General features: G+C 41.8%; 1 protein-coding gene across 1 annotated transcript in view; it reads right to left on the bottom strand.

Annotated features, from left to right (window-relative positions):
- Positions 1-8,238: 8,238 nt before the first annotated feature.
- The window catches only part of LOC148825446 (scavenger receptor cysteine-rich type 1 protein M130-like), a 305,154-nt gene continuing 295,375 nt past the window's right edge, over positions 8,239-18,017 (bottom strand). Inside the window, exons 4-11 of the mRNA XM_088926315.1 lie at positions 13,580-13,894; positions 12,688-13,002; positions 12,005-12,322; positions 11,282-11,320; positions 10,448-10,762; positions 9,215-9,517; positions 8,641-8,720; positions 8,239-8,244 (exon numbers count right to left, since the gene is read on the bottom strand). Coding sequence (XP_088782441.1) covers positions 8,239-8,244; positions 8,641-8,720; positions 9,215-9,517; positions 10,448-10,762; positions 11,282-11,320; positions 12,005-12,322; positions 12,688-13,002; positions 13,580-13,894 — 1,691 coding nt within the window. The remainder of the gene's footprint in view (positions 8,245-8,640; positions 8,721-9,214; positions 9,518-10,447; positions 10,763-11,281; positions 11,321-12,004; positions 12,323-12,687; positions 13,003-13,579; positions 13,895-18,017) is intronic.

The following is an 18,017-nucleotide window of genomic DNA, read 5'->3' as shown; positions in this document are numbered from 1 at the left end:
CCGATAGTGAATTTTCAGGTATCCTGGGGAGGGAAGAAAACTGAAATGAAGGAAATACATATTTAAAGGGGGTGTAAATGGGGGGTCTTAAATGTGTTCTTTCACATCTGGGTGTTAACTGAAAAGATTTTTTGTATTACTTATTGTGATTTGACACATACTTGTATTTCTCAGGAGACAGCAGAAAAATTGGGGAATTTGCGGGTACAGAAAATAACTTGAACTGAACAGGCAAATATAAGGTTATGTTAAAGTAAAACAAAAACTTTGTCACCTTTTTCAACATGATTCTTTACGACAGTTGATCGGAACTGTATCTCTTCTCGCCTCTGTGGGTGTTGTCCAACGGTAACGGCGGTGAAACAAGCAGAATGTGCGGAAAGAATTGGAGACGTAATGGGAGACTCATCCAGTCAATAGAAAGGTTGTGTAGGACCGCACACGCTATAGTGACAGCGCTGAGATGCGTGGTTTAAAAACTTTACGAGCTAGGTAGGAGTCAAACCTACCATCTCCTGAGCTGAAATCAAAAACGTTATGCATTACGCCACTGGCCCTGATAGCATCCTTCCTAACAACACCGTGAGCTTTGCGTCGCTATTAGTAATACTGTACATCGCTCCAATCCAAATTTTCTCAGATTCACATGTTTTCTACTTGTATTTAGCTACTACGTCTTTCATTTGGTCTGTTTTAAAAATAGCATCTCTTTAAAACAGACAAACAGTTTTATGTGTCGCGCTGAAATTCACACACGGGTGAAGTCAAACGAAAGATAATCACAGATAAGATATCGCGTTTAAAAAGAAATCCAGAGTGGCGATAGAAAACAAAGCCTTATACACGCGATGCAAGTGCTCTGCCACTGAACTTAACTCCTGACAGGCCCTTTTGCCTGCCGCTCTTTAATTGTGTTAGGAAGAGTGACACGTCTACACACTGTACAATTTAAAGGTCGAAGCAAGAGAATCAGATCAGAATTCAGAACACGAGCCTCTGCTTTATCATTTACTGAGCTTTCGATGAACGTCTAAGGGTTATCTTCTATATAATCTTTTCTTCTACATTCATGGGTTTAAGGCTAAAGACAAAAAAAATCGTTTTTATTTTCTTGCCAGCTGGTAGTAATTCTGCACTGACAGGGGAGATTAGTATTTTATCTATTGCAATTTGTGTGGAGAAAACAAGTTGTTCCAGAAATGAACACTTACATTAAACTTAAGGCAGACGCCTGCTGCTGTCCATAATGATAAACTCTACACGACAAGAGAGAAAGAAAGGTACTGGCGGGATTTGAATTCAGGATCACCAGTTTACTAGACAGGCACTTTAACCAGCTAAGCTGCGCCTTTTTACACCCACCTGGACACACCACTATGAGATACCGGTGTTCTGTTTGCGCTGAGCAAGTGACGAGAAATGGCTTTTATCTGGTAATTTCATGTCCGAGGAACTCAATATGCTTTTTATGTTCAACAGGATGTCCACTACAGCCGGCCTGAAGCCCAGCACAGGCTCTGTGGTTTGACATCTTCCAAGGAAAATGTTGAAATCGTAGGTGGAAGATAAAAATTGTCCTTGAGTACAGCCGAGTGGTTTCTCCCCATGTTTGCATTAGTTTCCTTCAGGTGGTCTAGTTTCTCGGCAGCAGCTATATCACTCTGCAACTCACAACTGACAGCCCACTGAAGTTAAATAAGTGTATGCCTGGCCAGTACCTGGATGGGAGACCTCTTGGGGAAAAACTGGTTGCTGCTGGAAGAGGTGTTAGTGGGGCCAGCAGGGGGTGCTAATACCCCAGTATAGTGATGGGGACACTACACTGTAAACTGGCTCTGCCCTCCAGGTAAGATGTAAAACTGAGGTCCTGATACTTTGTGGCCATTAAAAATACCGGGACTTCTTTCAAAAAGAGTAGAGGATCTTACATGAGGACTAACTGTCCCTTTGTTCTACATAGATGTGTCAAATTTCCTGTTGGCCTTTACCAATCATGGCCTCCTAATAATCCCCATCTATGATTTGGCTTCATTACTCTGCTCTCCTTCCCACTGAGAGCTGGTGTGGGGTGAGCGTTCTGGCGCACTATGGCTGCCGTCGCATCATCCAGGTGGGGCTCCACATTGGTGGTGGTGGAGGGGAGTCCCCATTACCTGTAAAGCCCTTTGAGTGGAGTGTCCAGAAAAGTGCTATATAAGTGTAAGCAATTATTAATTATATTTTTATTACCACAGTCCAAAAACATTCTGATATTATTTTAGCAAGTTAGTTTAAAAAGGCCTGACCCTTTATGATCATGAGTTTTCCAATGTCAGTCATTCCTGTTTATAGTTTTAGCTTTCCTGTGTTCCAGTTATTTAAATCCAGATGCTTTTGTAACTCTCTGTAGCTATACAATTTCTGTAGGTTTAGGATTAGTGATGCTGTACAGTGTCTTCTTGCAGGACCCATGATTTCTCTTGATTTGTAGGGAAATTTAAATAACATTTAGGTTGTATCATGTTGTGTCTATCTTTGTGTACATTGTTTTTTTGTCCTTTGTGTGGATCTACCGATACTTATGATTTGAAACAAACAAGTAACTTTCTTCTTTCTTATGATTTTATCATTGCGAGTGACCAAAGGCTCCTTAATTTTTAATGATACCTTTAATGTCATACATTAGAAATGAGCATAACAAAACCAAAGATTATTGCAAAGCAAAACTTTAATAAAACGTATTAAAAAATATTCCCATCAAAAGTGGTACATTCAGAACTGTACATCAATCAACAATTTTATTTCCTATATCTGGAACATCAAAAGGTATTAAAAGAAAGGCTGAGCAGAAATGGAATGTTCAAGTCTCAATTTTGCAAAACACAACCTGCAGGACAGTGTGGAAACAGTGGAGTGAAGCGGACTCAGGTCACAGACAGTGTCAGTGTGGAAACAGTGGAGTGAAGTGGACTCAGGTCACAGACAGTCTCAGTGCTCAGAGTTGTTCTAAGACTGCGTGACTCTGTTGGTGAAGCTCTTCTGTGTCTAGACCTACAGGAGGAGCTTCTCCCAGACAGCCCTGTCAGTCTCACAGCACCCATCCTCTCTCTGAGACTCGTCCCCAACATCATCGTAGTCAGTCCTGTGAGGGGCAGGGGCTCCTTCTTCATAAGGCAGTGTGGGCAGGACCCTGTCCACTCCAGGGCCAGCGTGGGGGACACCTGACAGAGAGACACAGACTCATATTTTTACAAATGACTCAGTTATTAACATAATACTGATACAAATAAGTATTATGAAAATGGTGAATATCAGAAATGACTGAGTAGATAAATTAATAATTAAATCATAAAGTCATAATCATAAGCCCCCAACTTGTAAAGATTTTGCCAAAAATATTCCCAATAGTTAAATATTTGTTATTAATGACACAACACACACAAAATTGCACACAACATAAACATACAGCACACAATTACAAATATGCTAACAAGGTGTTTTAGACACCTACATCCTAACCATCCAGAAAATCCTCAAACTGCTACCAAGTATTCAGCTTTTACAGAACACCTACATAAAAGAAAGAGATAAATCAAACCTTCTAAACCAAAGACATTACAACCTACAGTTAAACCTCTCTCTTTTTATGAACCCAATTGCTACAAAATGAATGGGAGCCTATCTCCCTGTTCTAAAGATGCTCCCACTAGCCAGGAGAGGCACTTTTTACCAAGGGATTCTCTAAACAAGAAATTAAAGTTTCTAAAAACAACAGAAAGGCAAGCTCTCTTTATGAGGGTCAAAGACTAAACTCCAATCTGGTCTTTCCAGTTGATCTGGACAAGCAGTAGAAGCAAGAAATAGCTCTGTCATTCCTGGACGGTTGATTGACAATCATTTACCCAGAACTTAACTAAACTTTATGGTTGCTTTGATCACTGAATCTCACACCTCAACATCTCAGCAAAGATCTCCTTGCTTTGCAGCCCCTAGCCATGTACTGTAATTGTAATTGGAATTGGAATTGATGACATTGCCCAGGTGTACCTAGATTTTTTAAAACACTTACATAGTCACAATAGTGCAGTGAATGGGGATTTTAATTTTCTGTAACAATCAGAAATTATAGCAGTATATTTTGAGAGTACTTGTAGACTTCTAGGAACTAATCAAACATAATAACCTATAGTTTCACACATGTATTCTAACCAAACAATATACAATTTATTGATATAATCATAATTTGCATAACAAAAAATAAGCATAATCGAACACATCTGAGAAGTAATCTGCTTTGATATCAATGGCTATTAGTGGACTAACAGTTATCGTATACAGAATAGATGTTACAATATTGTAGTCAAAAGTGTTTAATAGGATTTTTTAAAATTAAATTGTATCTTTTTGGAAGACTTGATGATTCAGTGTAGAATTCACTTATACTTATGAAGTATCAATGCTCTTAAACCACAGTGAGGAAGACCTAGAAATTTCTGAGTCTAGTAATTCTCTCTGCAGTCAGAGAATAGAATTCCTGGTCTTGGGGAATCTAAAGCTTTGCTCTGTCCAGACCTTACTCCCTCATCATTGATCAGCTGCTGATCAATTTAAATCATCTGAATGGCTGGGTGTGTCAGTAGGTGGGTTTCAATGACACTCTGATCTTTGTGATCTAACTTTGAACAATTCAGGTCTCTCAGCCTTTATTGTCTGTTATTGATCCTTGTAGGACATGACAGAGTGAAGCCACTGCTACTGCAAAATGCCTGATTCCCCCCTGTCTTGGATGAGAGTGGCATAGAGATGGATTACTTGGGGTTATCTTCCCATCCCTGAACTACCTCACCCACACTGAGCCCCCTGGCTGTAGCCCCCTTTACCTGAAGTGGGGTAACCCTCACTGTCCCCCACATCACTGTATCCAGAGGGTGTCTCATCAGAGAGGAGTCTTCCTGTAAACAGAAGAGCAGGTCAGTAATGTCTCTGTCATTCTGACACAAACTGACCTCTTCATTTCCAGTTAGTGTTTATTTGCAGATATGAAATTAGGTTGAGACTAATTTCTAATGACAAAGGCTACTGTGGGCTGGTACAGGGGGTACTGATGAATCTTATTTATTATAACCCACCTGATACAGTGTCTGGACTCTGGGGCACAGTGATGGCATCATCATAGTACTCTGGACCCTCTTCTTTCACAGAGGACATCAGCTCTCCTGAAGCACACAGAGCAAAGCGTCACTGTCACTCATCAGAACACTGACTCATCTAAAGTGCCGGACTGCTGGAGCTTGTCAGAACACACTGATTAACTAAACATCACATTACGACTAAAACACCAGACTCTTAAGTACAGGAGATCGGGGACCCTGATTTCTTCTCCTATTCATGTCTGTCATACATTTAAAACTAATCCTAGATTTTGAATTAAGATGTTGAGGGACAACAGGGCAGTGTCGTACGGATGTATTTGGACAGAGAGCAGTGATGTGAGCCCTATAATCCAAATGTGCCATGCAGTGCACAGAATCAGACTCTCTGGGATTGGTGCAGTGTTTCTCTATGGGACTGGACAGAAATAACTCACTTGACAAGGCATCTGGGCTCTGAGGTACAGTTACAGCATCATCATAGTACTCTGGGGCCTCTTCCGTCACAGGGGACATCAGCTCTCCTGAACCACAAAGAGTACAGATTCAGTGACGCATATCAGAGCACTGGTTTATCTTGAGCACATGACTGCTGGAGCTCCTCAGAACACACTGATTAACTGAACATCACATTGGAACTAAAACTCCAGACAAGTACAGGAGATCAGGGAACCTGATGTCTAGTCCTATTCACTTCAGTAATAAATTTAAAACAATTCTTAAAATTTAAAATAAGATGTTGAAGGACAACAGGGAAGAGAAAGGTTGGTTGTATTTGGACAGAGAGTGATTTGAACACTATGTGCAACTGAAGAGGAGCTGGACACTGGAAGCACAGTGACCCAGACTGAGTGTGCAGGGCAGAGATCACACAGAGATCACAGAGAGAGAGAGAGAGAGTCAGATTCATGTGACTGGTGCAGAATAACACAGACTCCGTATTCAGAAGCTGAGATCAAAGAGATAGTAGAGAGAGTCAGACTCACTGAGATTGGTGCAGAGTTTCCCCATGTGACTGGACTGAAGTAACTGACCTGACAAGGCATCTGGGCTCTGAGCTACAGTTACTGCATCATCATAGTACTCTGGGATCTCTTCTTTCAGAGAGGTTATCGAGTCTCCTGAACCACACAGAGAGACAGAGAATTTCCACTTCCGGACTCAGACTTAGTTTGACCAAAGAGCTGCAAAGTTATTGTAAAGTGTGATTTTAAATGTTTTGTGGTGTATAGTTAAGCCAGAACTCTAGGGTCGCTGATTTATCTGATCTGAAAGGCAGTTTTTACAGCATGCTGTTCCCCAGTCTCCTTTTCTATCAAAACCAATTAGAGCAGCACCCTGTTTACCACCCCAGTATTGACCAGGTCTAGTGTTGCTCAGCATCTATGATTTGCTGAGATAAGGCTACTGTGAGGCAACACTGAAGAGCAGACTTTACAAGGTATCAAACACATGTGGTTCTAATTGTATAATTCAGGATTTTCTACCTAAGTTCTCTAAATGTCAGCCTGTTCTGAGGTGAGAGTGAGTACTGGACTGAAGACCTCCTCACTCCCACACTGAGCCCCCTGACTCCACCTCCCCTCACCTGGTACTGGGTCTCCCTCACTGTCCTCCACATCATCGTATCCAGAGGGCAGCTCATCAGAGAGGAATCTCCCTGTGAACAGGAGGACAGATCAGTAATACCTGCAGTCGGACAGCAGCCTCAGTGTCCTCTACTGGAAGAGAAGCCAGGGTGTGTGTTTGTGTAAAGAAAACTCTACAAGTTTAAAAGTAAAACATACTTTTTTTTTATAAGACAGCACAGGGACAGTGATGTGATGATTTTCTTAATCTAATTTAACACACATCTTGAGAAAGAAAACTACTGTCTGAAACCAGTTGGGTGAGATATTCTACAAGTGTAAATCCTCAGATCTTCCTCAGAGGGTGGAGATCAATCACACCTGAAGACTCTCTCCACTCACCTCTCCTGGGGGCGCTGTAGGTTCCCTCTCTGGCCAGTTTGTACTCTATTTCCTCATAGACGGCATCATGATAGGGGGCGAGTGCTCCCTTAGATAGGGCTGTGTGAGGAAACAGACACTCAGGGTTAACATGCAGGGAGCAGAGTACAAGATCAAACATTGACTACTTAACCTTCTTTGGACATTTGAGCACATAAATGTTATGATTCTGGATTTGCAAGTTTCCTCATATCTTCATCTTTAATTGTTGATAATCTTTCTTAAACTTCAAATTGATTTCTCTACCCTATTAAAATTGCTCACATCCACACACCTTTAAATTAGACAGGTTCACCTTAGCAATCGTGATTTTAAAGCAGGGCTATTCCTCAAGTTAATTATAGAAATATCAGTTCCATGTGAGTGACAGAAATGACCACTAGGGGTCACTATGTGGATGAAGAGTTCCCTCCCTACCTTTCCTCAGCTTCCTGTTCTGGATCAGCTGCCCCACTAACAGGGCCAGCACCACGAAGAGCAGAGCCCCCAGCAGCAGGAGGACCAGGGGCGAGGCGGACAGGCCTCCCAGCGGCTGTGTCTGGGGTGTTGTCCTGGTTCTGCCTGAGAGAGGGGGAGACAATGGATGAACAGGGATCAGGAGAGGTGCTCTTGGGCTCATATACACTTCGACACATGTCCCGTTCTCCTCCTGTTCCCATATGGGGCTATCATGGCTTCAGGGTTAATCCAAGATCACCGAAGAATAGTTAAGGATTCCAAATCTAACCCATCAGGACTGTCACTAAATCAATGAGGAAAGAGAGGACACTAGCACAAGATCTACACTGGGAATCTGAAAGCACTGATCTTCACCCTGAGAGAGGAGAGGAGACACTACAGATACACTGGGAATCTGAAGAGACAGAAAGACAGGAGTTATCAATGACAAGGAGGATTTCTGTTCACCAGTAGCTGTTGCTGGACTGGCTGTTGTCTTTGATAAACCTGTAAAAGAGATAGGAGAACTGTCATTATTTTGCCTTTGGTTTTATAGCAAGTTGAATCCAGAGTGGTCTTAATAAAAAGAAAATCTTTACATTTGTTCCTTGAGGTCAAATCTAGGATTGCAGGATGAATGGTGTCTGTTTCGGAATTAAAGCCTAGTGCTGTTCAGACACACACACAGGGCTGCAAAACATCCCAATCTTGTCACTGATGATCTTAGTTGGTTCAGTTAGATATTAAGCAGTGATAGAGTATGGGTAACATCAGTCTAACTTCTCCATTGACCTGCTACCTTGTTCATCTACAGTTCTAAGACTCTCCTCACCTGTACAGGTAACCCCTGCATCTTCCTTGTGTCGACAGTCACTCTGATTCAGTCCAGAGTGACAGCAGTCCCACAGGTGAAGCTCACTGCCTGTGCAGTTCACCTCGTCCAGCCAGATGGTGCCAATCCCTGGTCCGAATGAGGCCTCTACTGGTGCACTCACTGCATCACCACAGCCCAGCTGTCTGCAGACCACCTGGGCATCCTGCAGGTCCCAGGAGTTGTCACAGACTGTCCCCCAGGAGCCCTCATACCGCAGCTCCACCCGGCCAGAGCAGTTAGTGCCTCCAGCCAGGCGCAGAGCCAGTGGGACTGAAAGTCAACAGAAAGGTTACCGAGTGTCATTAGATCTGTGACTGTAGACGAGAGCAGAGAGGTTACTGAGTGTCTTCATCTCAGTGACTGTAGTAGAGATTAGTGAGGTATAGAGTGACCCTAGAAGAGAGCTGTATGGTTACTGTTCCTCAGCTCAGGGCTGCAGTGTCTCTGACTGTTTTACACACTGAACTCACCTGGGCAGTACAGCTGAGGCTGCTCTTCCTGATGGGCTGGAATGCTTCTGTCAGCTTCTTTTCTAAGACCTTCAAATATTTATAGTCATATAAAAACATTATTATTATAAAATGAATAACAATGACATTGCTTTCATTTTTATACATGTTTGGATATAAATTTATAATAATTCAGTTGAAAGCTCTTATTATGTTCTGAACTTGGCAAAACACTAATCCACAGAGCTGCTCGAGATAAAGACAATCACTGCAGAGCTGTTTAAGAGGAAGGCAGCATCACTCTTCACTCTCTACCTGAGCAGGTGATCTCAGCCACTTCCCGGTCTTCACACTCATTCTGACCCCAGGGGGAGGAGGGACACTGCCACAGGGTGGAGTCGTGTTTGCGACAGGAGACAAAGTCCAGCCATTTGGGGTCCGGGCTCAGCCTGGAGTTTGTCTCTCTGATGGTGCCCTTGTCTCCACAGCCCAGCTGTTTACAGATCACTGCAGCTGTGGAGTCAGTCATGCCGTTCTGACACACACTGCCCCAGGTGCCATTGTAGTAAACCTCTGCCTGTCCTGAACAGCCTGCAGAGAGTCTCAGCAGAGTGTAATCTGTCAAGACAGTAGGGAAAGTTAAAGGAAACAAACCCTGACAAGACAGCCCAACGTTTCATTCTGAACTGGTAAGAAACAACTAGCAATGAGCAATGAAATGAAATGAACATGTAATGAAACAATGACAGCTGTACAATAACACAGTTGACATGAAGGTGACAGGCAGGACTGTGTGGTTCTGTTCATTCAGAATCTAGACAGTGCATCACACAGAACTTTAAAATCCCATTACATGATCAGGTTCTGACCCAAAACGTCATTCTGATCAGCTTGGCTATTCAGCAGCAGCACAACTAAGAGACTGAGGCATGAAAGTAGAACTCTTGTCTCAGGATGAGCGGTGCAGCGTTGTGAATGGAGAAAACGTGGCTCAGGGTGACATTTAACACTGTGTGGGTCATCAGGATCTGACCAGAAGCCATTCTTGGAACAAATCAAAATGAAACATTTGAGGCAGAAAATCATGAAAGATAATGGCCAAGACAAATACACCCAAACAGACAACAGGTCTTATTGATGTGAGAAGTTTAAAGTTTGGACCCTAGATTTTACTGGAGGACTGAGATGAATATATCCCCATTCACTAGTGGAGGGGAATTTATCTTGAGTTTCTTTCTCTCTTTATTTATTTTTGCTGGGATGTAAATATGTGCATTCACAACCGTATCATAAATATACATATTTATTTTAAAATTAATTCTGCATCCAGCTCAGTCTTTTCCTCAACAAGATTTATTTAAGCACTCCAGATGCAAACCATATCCACAATGTGGAATTCCAGTGGATTATTTTATTTAGTTAACTTACTGAACACAAGATTCTCACATTCTCACAAGTCAAACATATTTAGGCACTCTAGATGCAAGCCATATCCACAATGTGGGATTAAATAATCTGAATCATTGTACTTTTAATTATCTCCCCTACCTGAACACAGGATTCTCACGTCCTCCTTGTGTCCACAGTCATGTTGTCCCCACCCTGCTGAGGGACACTCCCACAGAGACGACTCATTCCCCAGACAGCCCACCTCGTCCAGCCAGATGGGTCCAGTTCCATGGCTGAAGGAGGCCAGCACTGGGGCACTGAGGGCCGTCCCACACTGGAGCTGCCTGCACACCACCTGAGAGTCTGCCAGGTCCCAGGAGTCATCGCATACTGTCCCCCAGGAGCCACTGTGATAAACCTCCAGCCTCCCAGCACAGTCGCTTCCAGCCCCAACCAGCCTGAGGGACAGCTGATCTAGGAGCAGAGAATTAAAGGTCAGGGGTCAGAGGTCAGTGCAGTTTTAATGACCATGACCATGACCCGGTGTAACAAGTTGAAGATCAGCTTAGCCCACTTGGCACAGCAGATACAATTCAAGTACAGTGTTCCTTGACTTTTGATTAATTTAATATATACACTTATTGTAACAGATTTTTCATAAGCAGTATATATATATTATTATATTATATATATAATTAATATATACAGTAAGTTTAACAGATTCCACATTGTTCATAAACAGTATACCAGATAAATTATTTTTTCTGACCCACTGTTGGGCACAGAGACAATAGCTCCACCAGTGACAAACTGCAGTATTCAGATAGATGTGTTTGCTGTAGATCCCAAAGACCCGAGTGTGTTTGTGACACACAGAACAAACTGATCACACACAGCTGTTGCCTCACAGACTGATCTGGGATTCTACTGAGCAACAGAGACATCAACACACACTGATAGCCCTAGAGATACAGAACAGGGGCTAATTCATACCTGGTGTTTTGGAAGAGGGTATAGCTGAAGAAGGGAAGCCTGTGAAACAAACAGAGAGAGAGAAATCCGACTGTGAACTGTGTGTGAGAGGAGCAATTTAACACCAGAAATGAAACTACAATTAAAACAGTACTGATGTCACAAGACAGTACTCATTCTCTCTTTACCTGCTCCAGGTGAATCTCTGGTCATATTTGAGTCTGTAAAAGAGAAGGAAGGAGCTCATTTCTGTCCACAGGAGTGATGTTTCACCAGTGGAGTGTCAGCTGTGTGTGGGGCTCAGCTGTACATAACACCTGTAAACCTTGACTTTCTGAGACTCACTTTCTTTTCAGGCTCCTGTGTAGTTGGGCTCTATTAATTAAACTAATTAAGTAGGTCAGATGTTAATTACAGGATACTGAGTTACAGAACTTTCTTTCATCTTTTAGAACCATCAGTGAAATCAATATAAATATAAAACTGATTTTTAGTCCTCAGTGTATTTGTGTATCTATCCATTAGAAAGAAAATGACAACCTAATAACCCCTTTGAGGGAATATTTGAGATAGATATGACGTTTAAAACACACTCACGTTTTAAGGAATATGTGTTTTCATCTTTGCATCTCTTACATAACTGGCAGTGTGTAACAGAGCAGATATTCAGTTAATCATGAAAACAGTGTGCTGCTGTGTGTAAGCAGAGGGAGTGTCACTGTGTTTTAAACACACGATTCTCACCAGTGCAGATGACTCCTGCATCCTGTCCATGAGAGCACCCTGCTCTCCCCCATGTAGAGACAGCACAGTGTGAGAGACGGCTCTCGTTCCCCCTGCACTCAAACACATCAGCTCTTACTGGTCCACTGCCCTGTCCAAACCAGGCCTGTCCTGGTGTTGCCACAGCCTCCCCACAGCCCAGCTGCTGGCAGAGAACACTGGCATCTCTCAGGTCCCAGTACTGGTCACACACTGTCCCCCAGTCCCTGAAGAGCCACTGTAACTCCACTCGGCCAGAGCAGGAGTCAGAGCCGTTCACCAGCCTGAACCCTGTGTATCCTGCAGATAGGACAGGGGAGAGAGCAGAGGCCCAGCTTCACAACATAACAACCAGCAATTACCCTCAATGGCATCTTCAAGTATACTTACAATGCTGAGCTTTAAATTACTGTCATATAAGTATCTCACTAACGTGTTACTGTTCAATCCAATTCAATCTGAAGTACTTTATTCATCAGCAAGGCTGGTAATTTATGGTTTAAATAAGTTACTGTTGATCAGAAGATCATCGTATTGAGTTTTCATGGTTAAACACCAATCCCCAGTATTGAATCAGAGCTATAGCAACACTTATTTGTTTCTCTTCTACGCTTCAGTTTTGAGCTCCATTAAAAACAAAATGAAATGAATTATCCCCCTCTTACCAAAACACTCCAGTCCCACATCATTCTCATGGGTGCAGCTCTGTGTCTTTGTGGAGGACTTTGGACAGAAGGACAGGTGAGATTCACTTCCCTGGCACTGGAGCTCCTCTGTCCAGACCTGTCCCTCCCCCTTCCCGAAATGAGCCCCCTTCAGCACCTGTGAGGGAACCCCACAGTCCAGCTCTCGACAGACAACTTCTGCATCCTGCCAGTCAAAGTCAGAGTCACACACTGAGCCCCAGGTCTCTCCGTGCTGCACTTCCAGTCTCCCAGAGCAGAGATCACTGCCTCTAACCACTCTGACCCCTCGATGAGCTGGAATTTCAGAACAATAACAGAGATCACTGTCCCTGACCTTTCTGACAACTCAATGAGGTGGAATATCAGAACAATAACAGAGTTCCCTGTCCCTGACCAGTCTGACCCCTTGATGAGCTGGAATATCAGAATAATAACAGAGATCACTGTCCCTGACCAGTCTGACCCCTCGATTAGCTGGAATAACAGAACAATAACAGAGATCTCTGTCCCTGACCAGTCAATATGTTTGAATATCAGAACAGATAGGAAGAGGAATAGGAAAGATAGGAAAATAAGATAGGAAATTAATTTGCAAATTACCAAGATCACATTTAACACATTCACTGCAGATCAAGTCACTGTCACAGAAACAGTGAGAAATCTTAGAAAAAGAATTAAAATTACCAGAACCTCTGGACCCCCCACATTGTGACAGGACTGGGCTTCGTCACAACATATGAACATAATACATCTCAAAGAAAATATCCTAGTGTATCCTAGTTTAAGATGATAGAAAAGAGGGAAACAAATGGATGCATTTGGTATTTCAATTTAGACCGTGTTGGAAAGAAATTAATGTAAACTATACTACCAGAGCAGAGCACACCGGCATCCTCATGATGGCCACAGTCCTCCACTCTCCACCCAGGTGATCTACAGACCCTGAGTGCTGACTCCTGCCCGGTGCAGGAAACATCATCCAGCCAGGTTGGTTCAGCTCTTTGTCCAAAGTGAGCTTTTCCTGGTGCTGACAGAGCAGAACCACAGCCCAGCTGTCTACACACCACTGCAGCATCTTTGAGATCCCAGCTATCATCACACACTGTCCCCCACTGTCCCTCATGATAAATTTCCACTCTCCCAGCACAGAGACTGGCACCATTCACCAGCCTCAAATCAGCACTGCCTGCAGAGATTGAAACAATAAACATTTATACATCCATTATACAATGTTATACAATGTACAATGTCCAGACGTATAACCACGTCTACAGGACATTTTATATTTATACATATTAGAATCATACCTGGTATTTGTATTTGTATTTTGTTTTTCCTGTTTGACTTGACTGTGTGAAAGATACTGGATAGTCTAGCAGCACAGTGATAGATAGAAAGATAGATCTATCTATAGTGACCGTGTGAGATAGTCTCTCTGTACTTACACACTTATGAATCTCTTTAAAAGTGTTGTATTTGAAAGTGTGATTTATGATAATACAATTTGGAAAAAAATAAAATGTGTATTTTTTTTGTAATAGACAAGAATTTGACATATAATTTCCATCATTATCACAATTATTTTTTTCATAGAATTTGTTTTGCTGTTGAGATATTAAATATGTGAACAATGTATATTTTATATTTGACCTTTAAAGATCTTAATTAATGATGGCAAAGGAACAAGTAATAGGTTTATTCCATGCTGAAAAGAGAAGAAAGAAAATCCAATGTTTCAGCTGTGGAGCCTTCTTCAGGTGTGAGGTATATTCAGGTATATATCTCTGTATATGGAAGAATATACACTAATAACTTTCTATTACAATGAAACACGAGTTTTTATAAATACTAGAGGAAATACTTGTTTTCACAGCAACTGAATGTCACACAGCTTAAAGACAGAATCCTGGTCTGTTTGAACACACAAGAGACATAATGGCTGCATTAAAACTCCAGTCAATTCTTAATTCTTAATCTTAACTTTAATTTTTAATGACACATTTACTGTATGTATATCTGTTAATAATAAATATATCAGAAACTTAAAAGTACTCCAGCCTTTAATAACAAACTTATTTTTATTAATCCATCTGTCTGTAATTATACAATATCTGTGTCTCAATAATACTCCAGTCTTTACTAATACACTAATTTCTCTTAATACACCAGTCTCTAATAATACCATATAGAGGAGACAGAGTTGAGCACAATAAAGCAATAAACAATCCAGAGTAAATATTTCTAAATCACTCTGTATGATAATAAAACAATCAACAACCCAGGGTAAACATTTCTGAATCACCCTGCGTGATAATGAAACAATCAACAGGTTAAATATTTCTAAATCAGCCTGTATGCTATTATATTATTATGGAATCATTTTTTTTTCATTTCTCACATGTTCCAGCATATCACTCAAACTGCTGCTAACAAATGAAGAATTTTATTATTATCAGTGCAACAGATTAGGATTCATAAACAACTTTTTAAATAGATTTTATATACTAATTTTCATATAAAACTTATACATAAAATGACCAGCGTCTACTGTAGATGATTAACATGGTAACAAAAAACCCTCTTGACCCAGCCTGACATAGACATGTCTTATACAGCATAGTTTCTAAATGTGTATAAATTATGTATTAATAACATGTTAATTAACAAACAAGTATACTGGAGAGATGAGTGTAGTACATGTAGCATCCATGGTGTTTATATCATTAATTCTAAATTTATTTAATACAATTACCATAGATTGTATTTTTTTCTGAACTTTCAAACCCAGACAAAAATCATTTTGAACAATTTTTGATAAATTCCCACAAAGCTTCATTTAAAATAAAATATTTCAACCACAGTACTCTTTGCTCCTTTTCTATCGGAAACTAAAACCTTATGATTAAATGTACATTGATGGATGATTTAAACAAATAAAGTTATTCTAGGCAATTGATTATTTTTCCTGAGTTTTAGAACCTGAATGAAATTAATAATATTAATAAATTAATAATATTTTAGTAATATTCTGTAGATTAATAAAATACAAAGATCTCAAACTAAAACTATTCTAAGCAACTGATTATGTTATCATAGAAAGTTATAATAATTTGCATAGTTAAATTAATTTTTAAGAATTATAATAACATGCCAGGCTGACTGTCAAAAAAAACCATGAAGAATTTTTCAACCCACATTTTTCTCCTTTTCCATCTAAACTTTAATTTCAGTTAATCTTTTTTTTCAGACAATTTCAGACATGACAGGAAAAGACTGGACACTTACTGGCTGAGCTGTGCAGCACCAGGACAGTGAGAGAGAAGATGGACAGGCAGCTCTCCATTGTCATCAGGACAGAGCGCAGCTGAGATTCCTGTCTTCACCCCTGAGCCCACAGGGCAACTGTGCTGCAGCTCCGCACCCCAGACCCCCAGTAACAACACAGCCCCCCGCCCCGCCAATCACACACAGCACTGCCTTTTCAGACTGACAGCAGGAACCTCTCACACAAGCAGGATGGCCAATCAGACAGGGCCCTTTTAGTCTTCTCCATATATATCAGAGACACATCACTGTTTCCTCTCCCTGAAGACACTCCCAGCAGTGCGGAGGAGAGGAGAGACAGGAGCTGCTCTGTGTCTCACTGGAGGAAACACAGATACAGACACAGACAGCAGGGCTGCAGGTGCTTCAGGGGCAGGAAGAGATCAGATATAAACACGAAAAAAAATCTCTTCAGTTCTAGACAAGTATTAGAATTGAAAATCAATATCAAGATAATCAATTATGTATATATGGTCCTGTGATTCTTGTTGTCTGTATCAGGCAGTGTCCAGTGACTGGTGTCCTGAATACGCTCCTGTGTCTCTTGCTGTCTGTGTTCCTTGTTCTTTGGTGCTGTGGTCACTATAGTGGATAGTGGCTATACTGAATGTGTTCCTGTGAACTGTAGTCACTGCAGTGGACAGTAGATGTAATGACAGTGTTCCTGTGTTTTTGGGAGCTGGCGGTACTGCAATAGACAGTGGCTTTAATTACTATATTTCTGGCTTTCTATGTGTTATGTTCACTAAAGTGGACAATGGCTATAATGACTTTGTTCCTGAGATTCTGCACCTATGGTCACTATGGTCACTGCAGTGGACAGTGGTTTTAAAGTCTGTGTGCCTTCAGATCAGAGATTTGGATATTTGTGCTCTGAAAGATGTGGTATCTATAGTGTACAGTGAGCACAATGACTGTAGAATTGTCCTGACCCTATTTCATCCTGTGTTATTGTGATCTGTGGTCAATGCAGTGGAAAGTGGTTTGGCTGTGTGATTCAGGCAGTGTCCAGTGACTGGTGTCCTAAATATGGTCCTGTTTGTCTTGCTTTCTGTGTCAAGCAGTGTCCAGTGACTGGTGTCCTGCAGTGAGTCACAGAGAAGTTGTTGTCCCTCCAGACAGCAGTGTCTTCTGGTCCTGGTCAGGGACAGTGTGAGGACAGACTGTCCTCAAAGGGGCAGTGAGGTCACTCAGTTATACAGAGACAAGGTGAACTGAATTAGAACTGTCTGTCCAGTGGCTATCATCAGAGACCAATAATTTAGATGAAAAAAAAGAAAAGCCCAGCAGCGACTGTCCCCTCTGTACTGACAGCAGCTCTTCCAGTTGAGTCCCTCAGAACCTGAGTCCGTCCCTGTGCAGCTCCAGTCCACAAAGATGTTCCAGCCTCTCCAGCTGTGGCCCCAGTGTCTCTCTGTGTGGAGCTGACTGTGTGACTGAGACTCTCTAACAGCACAGCGGAGCTGAACTGACATTAAGACCCTGATACACCCCCAGGCTGAAAAGAGTGAGAACACAGCTCACCTCCTTATTAGTGTAGCGGCGAGGCTTATTAATAAGGCAGAATTAAGTGTTTCTGAGCTTTCCCAAATTAGGCCTCATTTCTCTGTTCATCTCTGTGGTGCAGCCACAGAGAAACCATGCAGGCTGATTTAGGGTTCCTTTGATAAAAGACAGCTCCCAAAGGGGGATGCACTTAGCTAAGCCTGGCTATCATGATCAATGGTCATCCATTGGCGCCTATCTGTCTAGGGAGTGCCAGATGGACATCTGGACTGCATTCCTAGGTGTCAGGAGTAAGTGAGTCATATCTCACCTTGATCAACCAATCAGGGACTGGTAGGGCTGAGTAACCCACGTGGGACTCTGATGCCCATGGAACTTTCAGCCAATCAACGAGCTGAAGTTCCTCCAGGTAAAAACAGGCAACACAGAGAGCCTGGGAGATTCAATAAGATTCAGGAGTGGACTTCTGTGGACTGTTC

This window comes from Atractosteus spatula, chromosome 10 (assembly GCF_055471065.1).
Source record: "Atractosteus spatula isolate fAtrSpa1 chromosome 10, fAtrSpa1.hap1, whole genome shotgun sequence".
In the NCBI taxonomy this organism is placed as follows: Eukaryota; Metazoa; Chordata; class Actinopteri; order Semionotiformes; family Lepisosteidae; genus Atractosteus; species Atractosteus spatula.
Note: the sequence above shows the minus strand (reverse complement) of the source record. Positions and strands in the feature narration are given on the sequence as shown.